Source organism: Schistocerca piceifrons, chromosome 11 (assembly GCF_021461385.2).
Source record: "Schistocerca piceifrons isolate TAMUIC-IGC-003096 chromosome 11, iqSchPice1.1, whole genome shotgun sequence".
Taxonomy (NCBI): Eukaryota; Metazoa; Arthropoda; class Insecta; order Orthoptera; family Acrididae; genus Schistocerca; species Schistocerca piceifrons.
Genome location: NC_060148.1, coordinates 72,860,993 through 72,876,368, shown reverse-complemented (window position 1 = coordinate 72,876,368; position 15,376 = coordinate 72,860,993). Strand labels below are relative to the sequence as shown.

At 41.1% G+C, this 15,376-nt stretch overlaps 1 protein-coding gene across 2 annotated transcripts in view; it reads right to left on the bottom strand.

Moving 5' to 3' along the window:
* Positions 1-15,376, bottom strand: part of LOC124720319 (ankyrin-2-like) — an 87,735-nt gene that overhangs the window by 11,990 nt on the left and 60,369 nt on the right. The window contains exon 3 of one of the 2 annotated variants that reach the window (XM_047245624.1): positions 10,624-11,203. In XM_047245624.1, the coding sequence (XP_047101580.1) occupies positions 10,624-11,203 (580 nt within the window). The remainder of the gene's footprint in view (positions 1-10,623; positions 11,204-15,376) is intronic. The other variant, XM_047245625.1, reaches the window with a different exon arrangement.

The following is a 15,376-nucleotide window of genomic DNA, read 5'->3' as shown; positions in this document are numbered from 1 at the left end:
AAAGAGCATATGGTTTGACCAAAAATATTTACGACAAGAAATGTATATCTAGAAAAATAAAACTAAAACACTACACCACAGTGGTACAACCAGAATGTTTATATGGATCTGAATGCCTAACGATGAACTACAAGATGGACAAACTAGAGGTACTGGAAAGAAGGATTATTAGAAAAATAATGGGTACAATGAAAACCGCAGATGGTTGGAAAATAAGAAGTAATGAGGAGATCTACAAAAATATAGAGAAAATATCTGCAGTAATAGCCAAACGAAGATTAACCTTTTTTGGACATCTCCACCGAATGAATGGAAACAGACCAACAAAACAAATACTGCTATATTTCTGGAAGAAGAAATCGACAGTAGCATGGATTACAGAAGTAAGAAAAAATCTTGAAAGAAACAACATAAAAGAATCAGAAATAGCAGAAAGAAACCATTTTAAAAACAAAATACTAAATTTGGAAGGCTTTCAAAGGAGAAGAAATAAAAAATCGTGATTAACATGGACAGAAGAAGAGACTTCATGGGGATGAAATGAGGGAATCCTGGAAAAATAGGATACAACAACAATGGAAGAAGAGGAACTGAAGTTGTTAACGTGATCCTAGTAAGTCAATACGATTGTAAAAAAAAAAAAAAAAAATCCATTTTATCGTTACAAAGAACTAATGAGGCCTTTGTTGGATTTTTACACGTCCTTGAGGTTGAAACTATTAACAACTTGAAGGAGCAAATTAAAATGAAATTCTGCCTACGAACGAGACGTGATGGGAATGCGAATTTCAGCGGTTAAAGTAGGAAGTTGCTACGCTGTATGCTTATATGGCAGCGCTTGGCGCCGTCTCTCTCGCAGTAAATCCTTGTTCCTTCCAATTAATATCCTTTACGGAAAGTGGATTTCTATAGAAAAGACGAAGATACGTGTAAAGTCAACATTTAATTGAAGGATACGATTCAAACAAAATTTCATGTTTAAAATTATTTTCCTTTCATAATTTTAATAAAAACTGTTCAGAATGGAGTCAAAGGAAATGGCCATTGTTGAAAATTCATTACAAAATGCAATATGCCAAGATGGCGGAAATTCGAGCTTGTCAACATTTGAAGGTCACGCACCAACTCGTGAACTGGCCAATGACTACCAAAACGACGAGGTTGGCGTTCCATTATTAAAAAATTGTGATACTGGTAATATAACTAGTCATGATGCCGCTCTATGAGCCAATTTCTCAGGTCTCACCGGGAAACATTTTCTAAAATAGAGAATCTGAAGTGCGCAATAGCAAAATTTCTTTGATTATCTGCTCACGACGTCGCGGACGCAAGCACAGGAAACAGTTCACAAAAGCAATGCAAATACCAGTGAAACACACACTCTGACACAGCTAATGCAGCTAATAACACAACAGTTTGCACAGCAAAACCAGGCGTTTAACGATTCCAAGAATAGTATTAGTCAACAGTTGAGAGAGGTGGGCAAAAATGTACGCACTGAATTATCTGACGAATTTAACCGGTAAGTTAACAGAGCACGGTAAACAACTAAAACAAGAAATAATTACCGACATGTCCCGCAATATAAATATGTTAACGGAAAAGGTAAGATCCGCAAATTGTAATCGGGAACAACTTGCAGGTGAGTTGCAAAACCTCAGTAAAGCATTTTGTCAAGTTCAGGACACGCAATCCCATGTGGATGCGTCGGTAAAAAATGTGACGAACGTAGTCAACGAGCTGCAAGACGTATGCAAAAACCTAACTACAGAAATACAAAACTTGAGTCTAAGAGTAGATCATTTTAGAGTCAGAATTTGCTAAAAACAGAGAGGTGCTATGTGTAGATGTAAAGGAAGTAACTGAAAAAGCTGAAGCCGGGATGCTGGAGAAGTGCAGCACCCTTGCTGGAAAGGTAGTGTCAGAATGCAAAATCTATGTAGGTACTGTACAATTTGTACATTTGTGGTAAGATCTTATGGGACCCAACTGCTTAGGTCATCACTCCGTAAGCTTATACACTTAACTAACTTACTTACGCTACGGACAGCACACTCACCGATGTCCGAGGGGAGATTCGACCCACTGACGGGGGGAGCCGCGCGGACCGTGACAAGACGCTTTAGACCGCACGGCTACCCGCGTGGCCCTTATGTAAATCCTGCAGGGCTCTTTAGAGCTCTAAAAGAGACGTAAAGCCAACTTCTTGCTAAAACAGACTAGGGTTATAGGAAGCAGAGGAAAGGTTGCGAGGCAGTGTTGCTAAAACTACGGACATTCCAAAACAGCATATGACAGAAAACAAAGCTATGCTCTTAGATGCATTCACTAGTTACCAACAATTCAGGATTAGCCCTTAGAAGGGAAATAGCGAAGGTTGGACAATGCAACTTGCAACTTGCCGGCAGTTGCACCTGTCGAGCAGGCGCAGTTGCCATGGATACGCCACAAGCGACCATAAACACGACTGTCACTGACAGCGCGGCCTGTTTGTCAACATTACTTGCAGATGAATGATTACTTACGCATCGACATTCCCGATATTTGCTTATGAATGGAAAGGAACACACCCTGTGGTCTTTATCAGAGCATTTCGAAATGTTTTACCTCGTACCTGGACCGAAGCCCAGAAAATTAGATTTCTTCTTGGATACACACAGGGTGACGTTCTACTGTGAGCTACGGACAAATCAGAAACTTGCCAATATTATGAACGGAATGAGACGGCATTTCTGAGTAAGTATTGGTCTGAGGCCGTACAAGAGAGGCTCAGACGTGAAGTATTCAACCCAGCTCCGTTCAATAGCAAGTATGGAAGCTTACGAGGATATTTTGAAAAATATTTGAATAAAACTAGGTCTGGACGAACCAGCTAAATTTTCAAAAAATTTTAAAGAGCCGTCTTCCTGCCCACGTTAGGGAAAAACTCATTAACATCCCGTAAATCGACACCGAATACTTTCTATCTCTACTGGACTCAATAGATTTGATAAACGAAGAGATACCAGTACAACCCAAGCCTGTTAATACCCCGATAGCGTCACGGAGATTTACGGATAATGGTAACGATAATCACAGCGGCAATGGAGAAAGTCGTAAATGTAAAGGCGCACATAAGAGAAATGGGAAAAACTTTAGCAAAAACAACTACAACAAGCGCGTAGCGTAAGGCCAGCCTGTACAGTATGTACAGACACAAGCCACCGGCAACAGTCAGCCGATCGTTGGCAAACGCAAAACAATAGCAGACAACCAAATAACCCACAGACAGCGGAATGCCGCCAGAAATGTAACGCAAATATGCTGAATAACGCTCAGAGGCAAAGAGAATTTCAGTCGAAAGCCTCACAGGATACTAAGTGGTGTAATCAAACACCAACACTCCACACAGTGGAAGCTACACCTAACTCAGAGGCCGATGCCATCGCGACGCGAGACAACTTGAACCGGTCACGGTAGGCCCCCGTTCCGTGACTTTGGAGGATAGTGGGGCACATGTTTGATCGACACTTGCTTCATAAGGTTACTTTGAATAAAGAGGTTCAGGGTAGCATCTACAGCTCAAAGAACAGATCGTGCTTGCCCTAGCTGCCAGCAGCACATGTCACTGTGTCTGTCTCTGATCTGAGCAGCCCATCATTGTGTCCGTCACTAGAACGGAACCTGCAGCGGCCACAGCTAATGTTCGTCTTTCTTCAACCACTTGATAGGCTAACGTAAATAACAGCTTGCTGTACACATGCAATTTAATACAAATGACGACTGCAAATAAGACCAAAATAATTCACAAAGATATGAACGTCTTGGCTATTGCAGGATTTTTGGAGGCTAGCTTACGTGCTGACATACTCAGTTTAGTACGGTGATTTGATGAAACTCTTATGAGAATTTTACGAAAGCAACGTGAGCCATCAGAAAATGCTATTGCTAATTTCAGTGTCTGTGTTTAAGAGCCTACTATGCAATGTCCTTCAGACATGCATGCATGTCTGAAAAAACAGATGCTGCTGTGATCTACAGCTGTGTAAAATACAGGAAGCTTATTCACAATGGCGAATACTTCACTCCAACTGTACGGTTTACTGTTGGACTGGACTGGAATCAGAATTTCCCACTGTGCACGAGTGGTCGCCGTAACCACTTTGTCTATGCGAGCGTACTTCAGTGACCGACCCAAAACTCGAGACATCACAGTGAGTTTCCATGTCTTGCTGTAGAACAGTCACTGTAACACTCACACAGGAAGAAACACACTTATTGTTGTTGCGGCCTTTGCCTGGGCATGTAAATACTACTTACAGTGCCTGTGTTTAAAAACCTTCTATAGCATGTCCTTGAGAAAAAGGATTCATGTCTGAAGCAACAGACGAAATGTGTTCAAGTTGAGAATACGATCACATTACAGCTCTATAATTTATTGGTGACGTATGAATATTTGTGCCAGACTGGGATCCCAACATGGATATCCCACTTCATGCGAGCAGTCGCTTTAACGACCTCTGCTATTCGAGCATACTTCCAGGTTCTGGGTTCGAGTCTCAGTCTGGAAGAAGTTTTACTATGACGCAAATATACAGGATGAATCGCCTAAAACTTCGACTGAAAAGAATGGCGGATATTGGAAGTGCTATTCATGTGCTGCTCTCATAGAGTGGATTGGAACTGCGGGGCTCGTATTGTTAGCCATACAAAAGATTGTATTAGTAACTAGGAAGTGTATTATTAGTGAAAAATTACACTTTTCGATATAGATCAACGCCTATTGACATTAACAAATTAGAAGTAGAACAAATCAGATGTCACTGGTGTTTGTTGAGGATTATGGTGCGAGTCGTTTTCGAGATACAATATTCTGAAAAGTTTCGACACTGACATTTATTTGTGATATTCAACCTGCTTCGTTGCTAGGTACAATGTTGTTGAGTTTGCTTACTGAGTGCTTGTGTGTACCTAGAGTGCATTTCGACTTGCTATTGAGGTAGTGTCTGAGAATCCAAGCAGTAGGTCGTGAGTGAATAACGGGATTTACCAATGCAGATAATGCCGGCATCTGTATGACGTATGGAGAGTGTAGGAAGAATGCATTTCTCTCTCATACAGTGTATGTGGAGAGATATCCCAATAAACATCAGCCACCTCAGCAATTAGGGCCAACGGCCTTGCCGCAGTGGTAAAACCGGTTCTGGTCAGATCACCGAAGATAAATGCTATCGGGTTGGGCTAGCACTTGGATGGGTGACCATGCAGTCTGCCTAAAGCTGTTGGCAAGCGGGGTGCACTCAACCCTTGTGAGGCAAACTGAGGAGCTACTTGATTGATAAGCAGCGGCTGCGGTCTCGGAAACTGACATACGGCCAGGGACAGTGGTGTGCTGACCACATACCTCTCCATATCCGCATTCAGTAACGCCTGTGGGATGAGGATGACACGGCGGCCGGTCGGTACCGTTGGGCTTTCGTGGCCTGTTCGAAAGGAATTTAATTTGCATCTTAGCAATTATTTATCAACCTCCAAGTTCATTAACTGAAAGAGGTAATGTAACACATAGACAACGTAACAGAAAGAAAAAAAGTGACGACAGAAGAGGGGCAATTTAATGTGCTTCCTGATGTTCCAGATTAGCTGCCGTGTAATCGCATGAGGACGTGGCATGGGTCAGGCAATTGTCGTACGTATTGTCCCTCGACATATGTTCCATTACCACCACATCTCTCTCTCCATCAAGAACTGAATGGAAATTATTATGACAAACGTGTTACCTTCTATACATGGGCCTTAAGACAGAATACTCCAGGTGTATCATGTATCTTTTTCAGTGATGAAGCCACAGTTAATAAACATGGCCAAGTAAATCATCGACACATACCCTGTGGTCTGTTGACAATCGCTGTCGGCTTCGTCAGATGGAGCGTCAGCATCCATGGAACGTAAACATATAGTGGGATAGTGAACTGCCAGTTCACAGGTCCGTTTTTCATATACGCCAATCTGAATGCGAACAAGTATCACAGCTGCCATCATCCATGGATGCTCTGCTCTTCCTCTGCAGACTAGGAGGAACCTGTGGTACCAACATGATGGCTGTTCAACCAATAGCGCACGAACTACTGCAGTATATCTTCACGAATTCTTTCCAAATTGCCGGATTGGATGCTGCGGACCTGTACCTTGGCTGTCCCACTCCCAAGATTTTACGCCTGTAGACATTTTTCTGTGTGGAAAGCAGAAAGTCTCTGTCTACGGGGACATACAGACTACAGTCGATGATATGCAGCGACGTATTACTGCAGCCTTCTTGGACATCTCCGCTGAAATGCTAGCATGTATGGAAAGGTCGTTGAAACCAGACCGGAACTGTGTTTTGTCGTTGCTGGTGCTGATTTTGAACCCAACCTGTGATGGTCAACTGCCTCGTTGCTGGCCAGAATCCACATAACTATTGTATGCACTTCTGCTTTTCTTTATTGTGTGCTACCACAGACACTCTGATCTGTAGATTGAGAAGGAAGAATGAGTAAATGAAATTATAAAGGAGATTTTATCCTACGTTCAGAGCCAAATAAGCCACTGGGAGAACTTGAAAGCAACACAGCATGCAGTGTAGATGACGTTCCGGCGGAAATCTTAAAGAGTTTAAAAGAAACAGGCAAAAATGAGTTGACCTCTCTCTGCAACTACATCTACGACAAATGTGAATGGGCAGAAGACTTTCTCGTAAGTATAATAGTCCCAATCCCAAAGACTAATTATCCTAAAAAGTGTAAAGGCCACGGGACAATCAGCCTCATACCGAAGGTAGCAAAAGTAGTTCTTCGGATTCTAAATAGGAGGCTATATGGAATACTGCAAGAAACACTTGGTGAAGAACACTATGGTTTCGTAAGGGGAAAGGTGAACACGAGATGCCATTGGGGTTCTAAGAATCATCAGTGAAAGATACATAGAAAAGAGCATAGAAATGTATGCTGCCTTCATAAACCTTGAAAAGACATTTGATAGAGAGCAGTTTGATAAGCTGTTAGGTCTTTAGAAAATGATGGGAGTAAAGTGGAATGTGAGAAGACTGATGGCAAATCTGTACCTGGATAAGAAAGCTCGGGTACGTATAGGTAATGAGATGTCTGGAGACAACAGGATTGGGAGAGTTGTTAGACAGGGCTGTTGTCTCTTGCCGATCTTATTTAACAGCTGTCAGAAGGATGTACTGGAAAGCCGACAAGAGGCGTCAGGATAGGTCGACAAAATATTGAATGTATAAGATTTGCAGATGACATGGCGATCCTCGCAAAAAATCAAGAGAAGCTGACACAAGTGCTAAATGACCTGAATGAAGTCTTTGTAGTACATGGTATGACAATTAATAAAAAGAAAACCAAAAGCATTGCCATAAGCCTAAAGAAAAGAAAAGTAAAAATTAATTTGGAGTCAGAAACCATAGAACAGGTAAGAGCATTCAAGTATTTGAGAACTTGGATTAAAGAAGATACGGACTGACAACAAGATATCAAAGTGAGAATGGCTCGGGCGGAACAGGCATTTCAAAAGCAGAGAAGACTCTTAACTAGTTGTTTAAACAAGGAATTAAGGAAGCGACTGGTTAAGTGCTTAATATGGAGCATTGCCTTGTATAGAGCAGAAACGTGGACTTTGATAAAGCAGAATGAGAAGAGAATTAAAGTTTGTGAAATGTGGATATGGCGTGGAACGAAGATCAGCTGGACTGATAAAGTTAGGAATTACTCAGATATACGGAGGAGAGTTGGAGATGAACGGAGGATGCTTCTAGCGATGGAGGACAGGAAACTAAACTGGATAGGCCACAATCTAAGAAGAGATTGCCTTCTCGTAGAGACAACTGAACGTTTCCTTCTGGGAAAGACAAGGAAGGGCAGAAGAAGGTTTCAGTTGCCGAATGATGTCTGCAAGCCACAAGGTGGGTACCAAAGAATGAAGAGAAACGCAGCAGACAGATAAGCATGGAGGGCTAGGCAGTTAAAACCTGCTGCAAGGCAGACAACCCAATGATGATGATGATGATGATGATGATGACCACAGGTACAAGTTTTGGCGTGGGGACTTTTCAAAATACGATATGTCGTAATTGAGTCACATAGAATCCTACACCAAACAGCATCGACATTCTAATTTACCTTACTTTTTGTTGATTAGTATCACTGGCATTGTTCCTTTTAAGGAATTGAATGTTTTCACCAAGAAAACCCATTCTATGTATTATTACAATCTATTGATAAGTGAATAACACGAGTCCCTCACTATTAATCAATTTTGTGAAACCGCACATCAATTGTGCTTTCTATGTTTACATCATTTGCAAGTTTCCAGTGATTCACCCTATATTGTATACTTGGCGTGTCATTGTATTAGCAGTTGCGAATGCATTTATTGTATTTGATACAGCTGTCGGTCATAGCAGTGTGTGTTCCCTCAGATATGCATGCATGTATGGAGGATATTCCATAACAAATAAAGAAACTGGAAAATTTTTACATGTCTAGGAAAGACTATGGCAATAATCAGTAAGTCTCTTTCTGAGTGAGAATCAAAGCATTTGTGCAAATGCTGGATGTGGACACATGGTGAAGTTTGGAGGTCCAGAAGCGTGCTTGGATAGCCGCAGTGGTTGAGGCAAGCTGTCCCATAAAGTGGCAAGCCTAAGCTCGAGCTCCACTACAACACAAATTCTAATATGTCGTCAGAGAACTGTACAGCTGGAGTCTCATCCTACTTGCAGCTGTAAATACATTACTTACACGATGTGATCAAAAATATCCAGACACCCTCCAAAACCATGAGTTTTTCATATCAGGTGCACTGTGCTGCGAAATACTCTATATAAGCGACCTCAGTAATCATTAGACATCGTGAGATAGTAGAATGGGGTGCTATGCGGAACTCATGGACTTCGAATATGGTCAGGTGATTGGGTGTCACTTGTGTCATACGTCTGTACCAGAGATTTCCACACTCCTAAACATAACTCGGTCCAGTATTTCCGATGCGATACGTGAAGGGACATATACAGCACAAAACGTTGCGGCCAACCTCGTCTCTTGACAGACAGAGACTGCCGACAGTTGAAGAGGATGGTAATGTGTAATAGGCAGACATCTATCCAGACCATCACACAGTTATTCCAAACTGCATCAGGATCCATTGCAAGTACTATGACAGTTATGTGGGAGGTTTGAAAACTTGTATTTCATGGTCGAGCAGCTACTCATAAGCCACACATCACGCTGGTTAATGCCGAACCACGCCTCGCTTAGTGTAAGGAGCATAAACGTTGGACCATTGAACGGTGGAAAAAACGTTGTGTGGTGTGACGAATCACGGCACACAATGTGGCGACCCGATGGCAGGGTGTGGCTGTGGTCAATGCCCAGTGAACGTCATCTGCCACTGTGTGTCGCGCCAACAGTAGAATTCGGATGCGGTGGTGTTATGGTGTCGTCGTGTTTTTCGTGGAGGGTTCTTGCACCCCTTGTTCTTTTGCGTGGCAATATCATACCACACTCCCATATTCATGTTTTAAGAACCTTTGCCACTGTTGAAGGGCAATTCAGGGATGGCGATTGTATCTTTCAACACGATCGAGCACCTGCTCACAATACACGAGCTGTGTCAGACTGGTTAGACGAGAATAACGTCTTTGTAATCGACTGGCTTGCACAGAGCCCTGACCTGAATGCTATAGAACACCTTTGGGATGTTTTGGAACGCCGTGAACTCCGTGAAAAATGGGCCCAAAGCAACCTTCCAGCAGCTGTTTGAAGGCTGAGGATGGGCCAACACCATATTGAATTCCTGCATTACCGATAGAGGGCGCCACGAACTTGTTTGTCATTTTCAGCCAGGTGTACAGATACTTTTCATCACATAGCGTATACAAGAAACTGGATATTGTATGTAGGCTGTTTAGGTTTTTATACTGGTAACGCCACGTAGCGCTCTGTATGAAAATCACTGGCTGTGCTGTGTGCAGTCTGTGGCTAGTTTGCATTGTTGTCTGCCATTGTACTGTTGGGCAGTTGGCTGTTAACAGCGCGTAGCGTTGCGCAGTTGGAGGTGAGCCGCCAGCAGTGGTGGATGTGGGGAGAGAGATAGCGGAGTTTTGAAATTTGTTATACTGGATCATCATGAACTGCTATATACATTATGACTTTTGAACAGTATTGAGGTAAATACATTGTTTGTTCTCTATCAAAATCTTTCATTTGCAAACTATGCCTATCAGTAGTTAGTGCCTTCAGTAGTTTGAATCTTTTATTTAGCTGGCAGTATTGGCGCTCGCTGTATTGCAGTAGTTCGAGTAACGAAGATTTTTGTGAGGTAAGTGATTTGTGAAAGGTATAGGTTAATGTTAGTCAGGGCCATTCTTTTGTAGGGATTTTTGCATGTCAGATTGCGTTGCGCTAAAAAAATATTGTGTGTCAGTTTAAGCACAGTCATGTATAATTTTTCTAAGGGTACGTTTCAATACCAATAGTAGTGTATTTTACGACGCAGGCACATCTAATTACACTTAGTGGTGGACATTGTAGGCTTGTCAGTACGCACACTTAGAGCTGTGTAACATAAATGAGGAGCTTGTCTCATGCTTACCTGGTGTCTGTCGGTGTCTCTGCAATCAGGTGAACCAACTCTATAAAAGTTTGTGGGTCGTTGACTACAGCCTCATCCCAGCCCTGAGTCGCCATCACACTGAGCAAATGGGCCTTTATGAAGGCGACGGCAGCCTGCTTCAGCATGTTAGCGGAGTGCCTAATCGCGAGAACACCTGTGGCTGATGCAGTCTCGACAGACAGCTGTGCGGCCACCTGTTGCTCGCACTGCACCTTCAGTACTGACAAGCCGTATTGGTCAGCGGCGACCAGCAGCTGTGGCGCCATGCTGGGCAGCTGTGGGGGCTGGAGGGTGTAGAGGTGTGCCAGCACCTGGCGCAGCACAGGGCCCTCTATGTCGGAGAGTGCGAGCTGGTTGCTGCTCGCCTCTAAGGTGAGACGACGGAGCATGCCCGCAAACACGGCGCTCCTGGCGGCCAAGATAGCCCTGTGAGCCACCAGCTGCGTATTGTCCCCGGCCAGCAGAGTCACCACAGCGCCGTCCCCGGCGTCCAGCAGGGCACCCAGATCCACGGCCGTGGCCTCCTCAGCCTCATGAACTCGTCCCACTGTTAGGGCTTCTGGAACACGGTGTCACTGAGCAGTCCTTTGCCCTCATTCAGTACCCTCTATACTTGTATGAGCCACAATCAAATCTGTATAAACCTCCAGTTGGGATATGTTTCAAATCACACGCCATTTGCAACAATATGATATACTTTCTGTGTCAGGCTGATGCCACAAGCGAATAGATGCAAATCATTAAAAAAACTGTTTCAGTAGGTATGTAACAGAAAATGTTTATTTAAAAAATCATTACACCCACATTTATTAATGTAGAAATCTAAAATTTTCCGTGCATAAAGCAAAGGTGCAGCGTTTTAACAGAAAAATATATTGAAATAAGCAGGATTAATAATTTGCAATTAATTTGAATTTTTAATTTTTGTTGTTTTCTTATAAAAAGCCGTAACTTATATTCTAACCATGCAATTAATCTGAAACTTTTATTGTAGTGTTCTAAGAAGGTTATAAGACCATTGAACCGCAGTTATTAATCTATGGCACAAACTGTGTCATTAAGAAAGTTTTTAATCTTGCACATCCAAAATTAACTTTTTCTACATATAATCATCTAAAATTCCGAATGTATTTGGAGGATCTCGAATTTTTTAGTTCCGAGGAGACAGCAGTACGTGGCGAACACTTCACGAAAATTTCAAAGCATTAGAGCATATACTTTTTGATAAAAGGCTTCTAATAAAGTAAAAATTGTGAAACAGACGAAATGATGTTCAAAGTTTATCTTCTCATATTTAAACATGCAATAATATTACCTCAATTTTAAAATCCTCCATACTGATATTCCTCATCCTTCAGGTTTCTCTTCTCTCCTCTTCGAATCTGCCTGGCCTGCATTTGCAGCTAAGACACTGATCTGTTAGCTTTCTCGATGGTGTAAAATGCTTTTCTTGTAAACACATCAAGATATATACCAACACTCTTCAGAACTTCAATTCTGCCATTATTTCCGTTATTGTGACATATAACTGCATAATAGACACCTATTTTGAGTACTTTGAGTCCACAGAATGTCCCTTTTGACCATCTAATCCAAATTAAATAATTGAGGCTTTCATTTGCATTTTGTGTCTTTCCATGAAGACACTTCCTAAATAAAGAAGGTTTTACAACAAACCTGAATGTGGGTTTAAATGCATTCATAACATGTTCTGGTTATCAGTGTTTATGTAAATACGTCTCATTTCTGTTGTTTAACTTACACCAATCGCCTTTCGGACACAGATTGTGCATTGGTGCTTGGTCAGTGGATAAGCTGAGAGCTTATATTCTTCATTTCTAGCTACTTATTCTTTTTTGTTGGTGAACCGATTTCCATGAAACTTCCATCAGCTAAACACAATTTTTCCGCCACCCATTATACATAAATCTAGACTTCCACATAAAGGTTCGCGAATTCAACTTCCCACCTACTAATATGTGTTAGTATTGTCAAAACGTAAATAAACCACATAAAACCAAGTTTTCAGGCAAAGATATAGATGTGAGCCAAAGATATTGAAAGAAAATATCTTCAACACTGACAAAAATTCCGCTGAAGCCACCAATTCCCCAATTGTCGGGAGAGGTGGGAGTGGCCTGCAGTGCAGATTTAATCAGTTTAACAGTATAAAGGTATTTCTAAAGCTGCTATCATGATAAAATTCGCACACAACTTAGATTAAACTGTGTAGATCAACAAAATGATATTTTTGAAAAATCGATTTTTCGGACCAAAATCTCCCCTTAAAACTTTCCTATTTGCTAGTACAAAAAGCCCCAGAAGGAATAGAGACCTCTTATCGTTAGTCTCTTTCTACAATTATTTGCTCAGAATATCAAAATGGAGATGTATCAGATTACTAAGAGCGTCAGAAGGTACTGAATTCGTAATTTATTCAACACAAAGTTCCGATTTCTAAAGTTATTTAAGAAAAAAATGATATTTTACGCCTGAAATCTGTATCACACTGTCCTCAACCGCCAATCCAGCATGTTTCTCTGCAGGAACTGATACCCACAGGGGATCAACTAACTGCTATCACAGTCTGGAATGACTTTCTAGAAACATTACGTCAAGGTGGCGGGCATAGCTGGATGGCAACTTCTGACATAGTGCAATATCACAACACACAACGTTGTGTACAGAAGTGGCATTGTTACACCCCCTACCCCCACCCACAATGCATAAAATTAAATTTCGTGAGGGATAAAGACAAATGTGTCTATCTGTGTTTCGATCACAATACTAAATTATTTTAAAAAACGTCGCGCTTATTCTTACTGCTTCATAAAAGTATAATAGTTATTACATAGGTTACCATTAATTAACTTTTACTTTCAAATAATAGCATTAACGAATGACACAATGTGGTGAAGACAGAGCTAGTCAAATGAATGTATGAACCTCATCTTCCACACATAATCCTCCTGCTACACAGAATAGTTTGTACTTTTTACCATGCACCTATGATAGATAAATCGAGACATATAAATCATGTATGGTTAAATATCTCATAAAGGTTCTTGCAATAGACCAGATATTTCTTCATTTCTCACTTCATCCAAAAAGCATTGGCAAGTTGAAATCGTTCGACTTCTAACAGTTCAGAAGTAAGGTTTCCCGCAATCATGTGCTTTAGAAGCAGTAAGTATAGTGCGCGGATTTTAGCTTCATCCATTTTAAGTAAAGCTGCAGCGAGAGGGTGAAGCAACTGTCATGAGAGAGAGAAGTGGTGTAGAGGAAACATGTTTTCTAACAAGTGTATACCGTCAGTGCAGACCGGTAGCTAACTTTCGTTTTTGAGGAGAAGTAAATGCAGTGAGAAAGGGTACATCAGTCTATAAAAAATGGTTGTTACAAATAAGAAGTACAAATTGTGTCATTGACTCATTAGTCTGAGGTTTAATAAAGCGTCTACAAAAGCTGAGTATAATTTATGTTTCATCATTTGGGAAACAAAAATTACCAAAGAAAATATTCTTCTTTGTAAAGTTCAGTTAATCGGTAAAGATGATGATTTGGTGTGTGTGTATGTGTTTGCAAGTCCTAGCTAGTATCTGGTTGCACTCTGGTACTATGGTTGGAAGCTATTACTGCAGGGCGATATGTCAGGGTCAGTTATGGAGAGTATGCCACCTTTTCAACTAACATATTTGCCATCATTTCATAACTGATGTCATGCTACCACATTGTTCCAGGTGGTATTGATAACTAATCTTTCTTGATATAAGTTCTTTATTACACGGTATAATTAGTGCTGAAGATAGTCATAGTTCCAGTTACTACATTAGACGATCAGGTTGATCCTTTAAATGACATGTTAAATGATTATTATTTATTGCAGTTATTTTGTATCAACTAGCTCTGAGAATCCTGAGAAACAAGAAAGCACAAGGGAAAGACAACATTCCTGCTGAATTTCTCGATCCCCGGAGGAATCGAAATCAGAAGTGTGTTATATACTCCTAAGTGTAACATATGTGAAGAGGGAAAACTGTCCTTAGATTCTAGAGAAACATCATAATATTAATCCTAAAAGGAGGAATGTCTTAAAATACTAAAATTGCCGAAGTCTTAGCTTAGTGGTAAGTGCCTCATAAAATAAAAGCTTCCATTGTCTTCGAATCTTCGAACAGTTGACATAATATTATCAGAGTCAGTTTGGATTCAGGAAAACCCGAAGTATCGAAGGAGGAATAATATCTTTAAACTTAATTTAAAAATGTAAATAGGCAGCTTATTTAGGTATGCAGAAAATGTTTCATAACGTAAAATGGCTAAATAAACTTTGAGTTATAGAAGAATGTAGGAATATGCACAGACACTGATATGTTCTGTGGAAGCTGTATACAAAAAGAAAGGACTTTTATTGGTGTGCGCTCTACACAGGTTATACACATTTTCAGAAATGAGTCCAGCAAGGAAGTGTGCTATAAACAATTATTCTTAATCTATTCAACGAATAGGTAGAAAGTGAGAGTGGTTTTACATGTACAGGTAAGCATGGCACAGCTGTTTTATCTGAAAGTGAATCCAATCGAGGCCCATGCCAGTTGAATCTGAGTGCCCCAGAGCCAGAATGCAGTCTCCAAAGTGCTTCTCGAGGACATCAAACGCTCTACTGCTTCGATATGGGTCGAGCCCATTCTTGCACAAATCACATCTCGTCGAAATCAGTGGCACTTTCGAT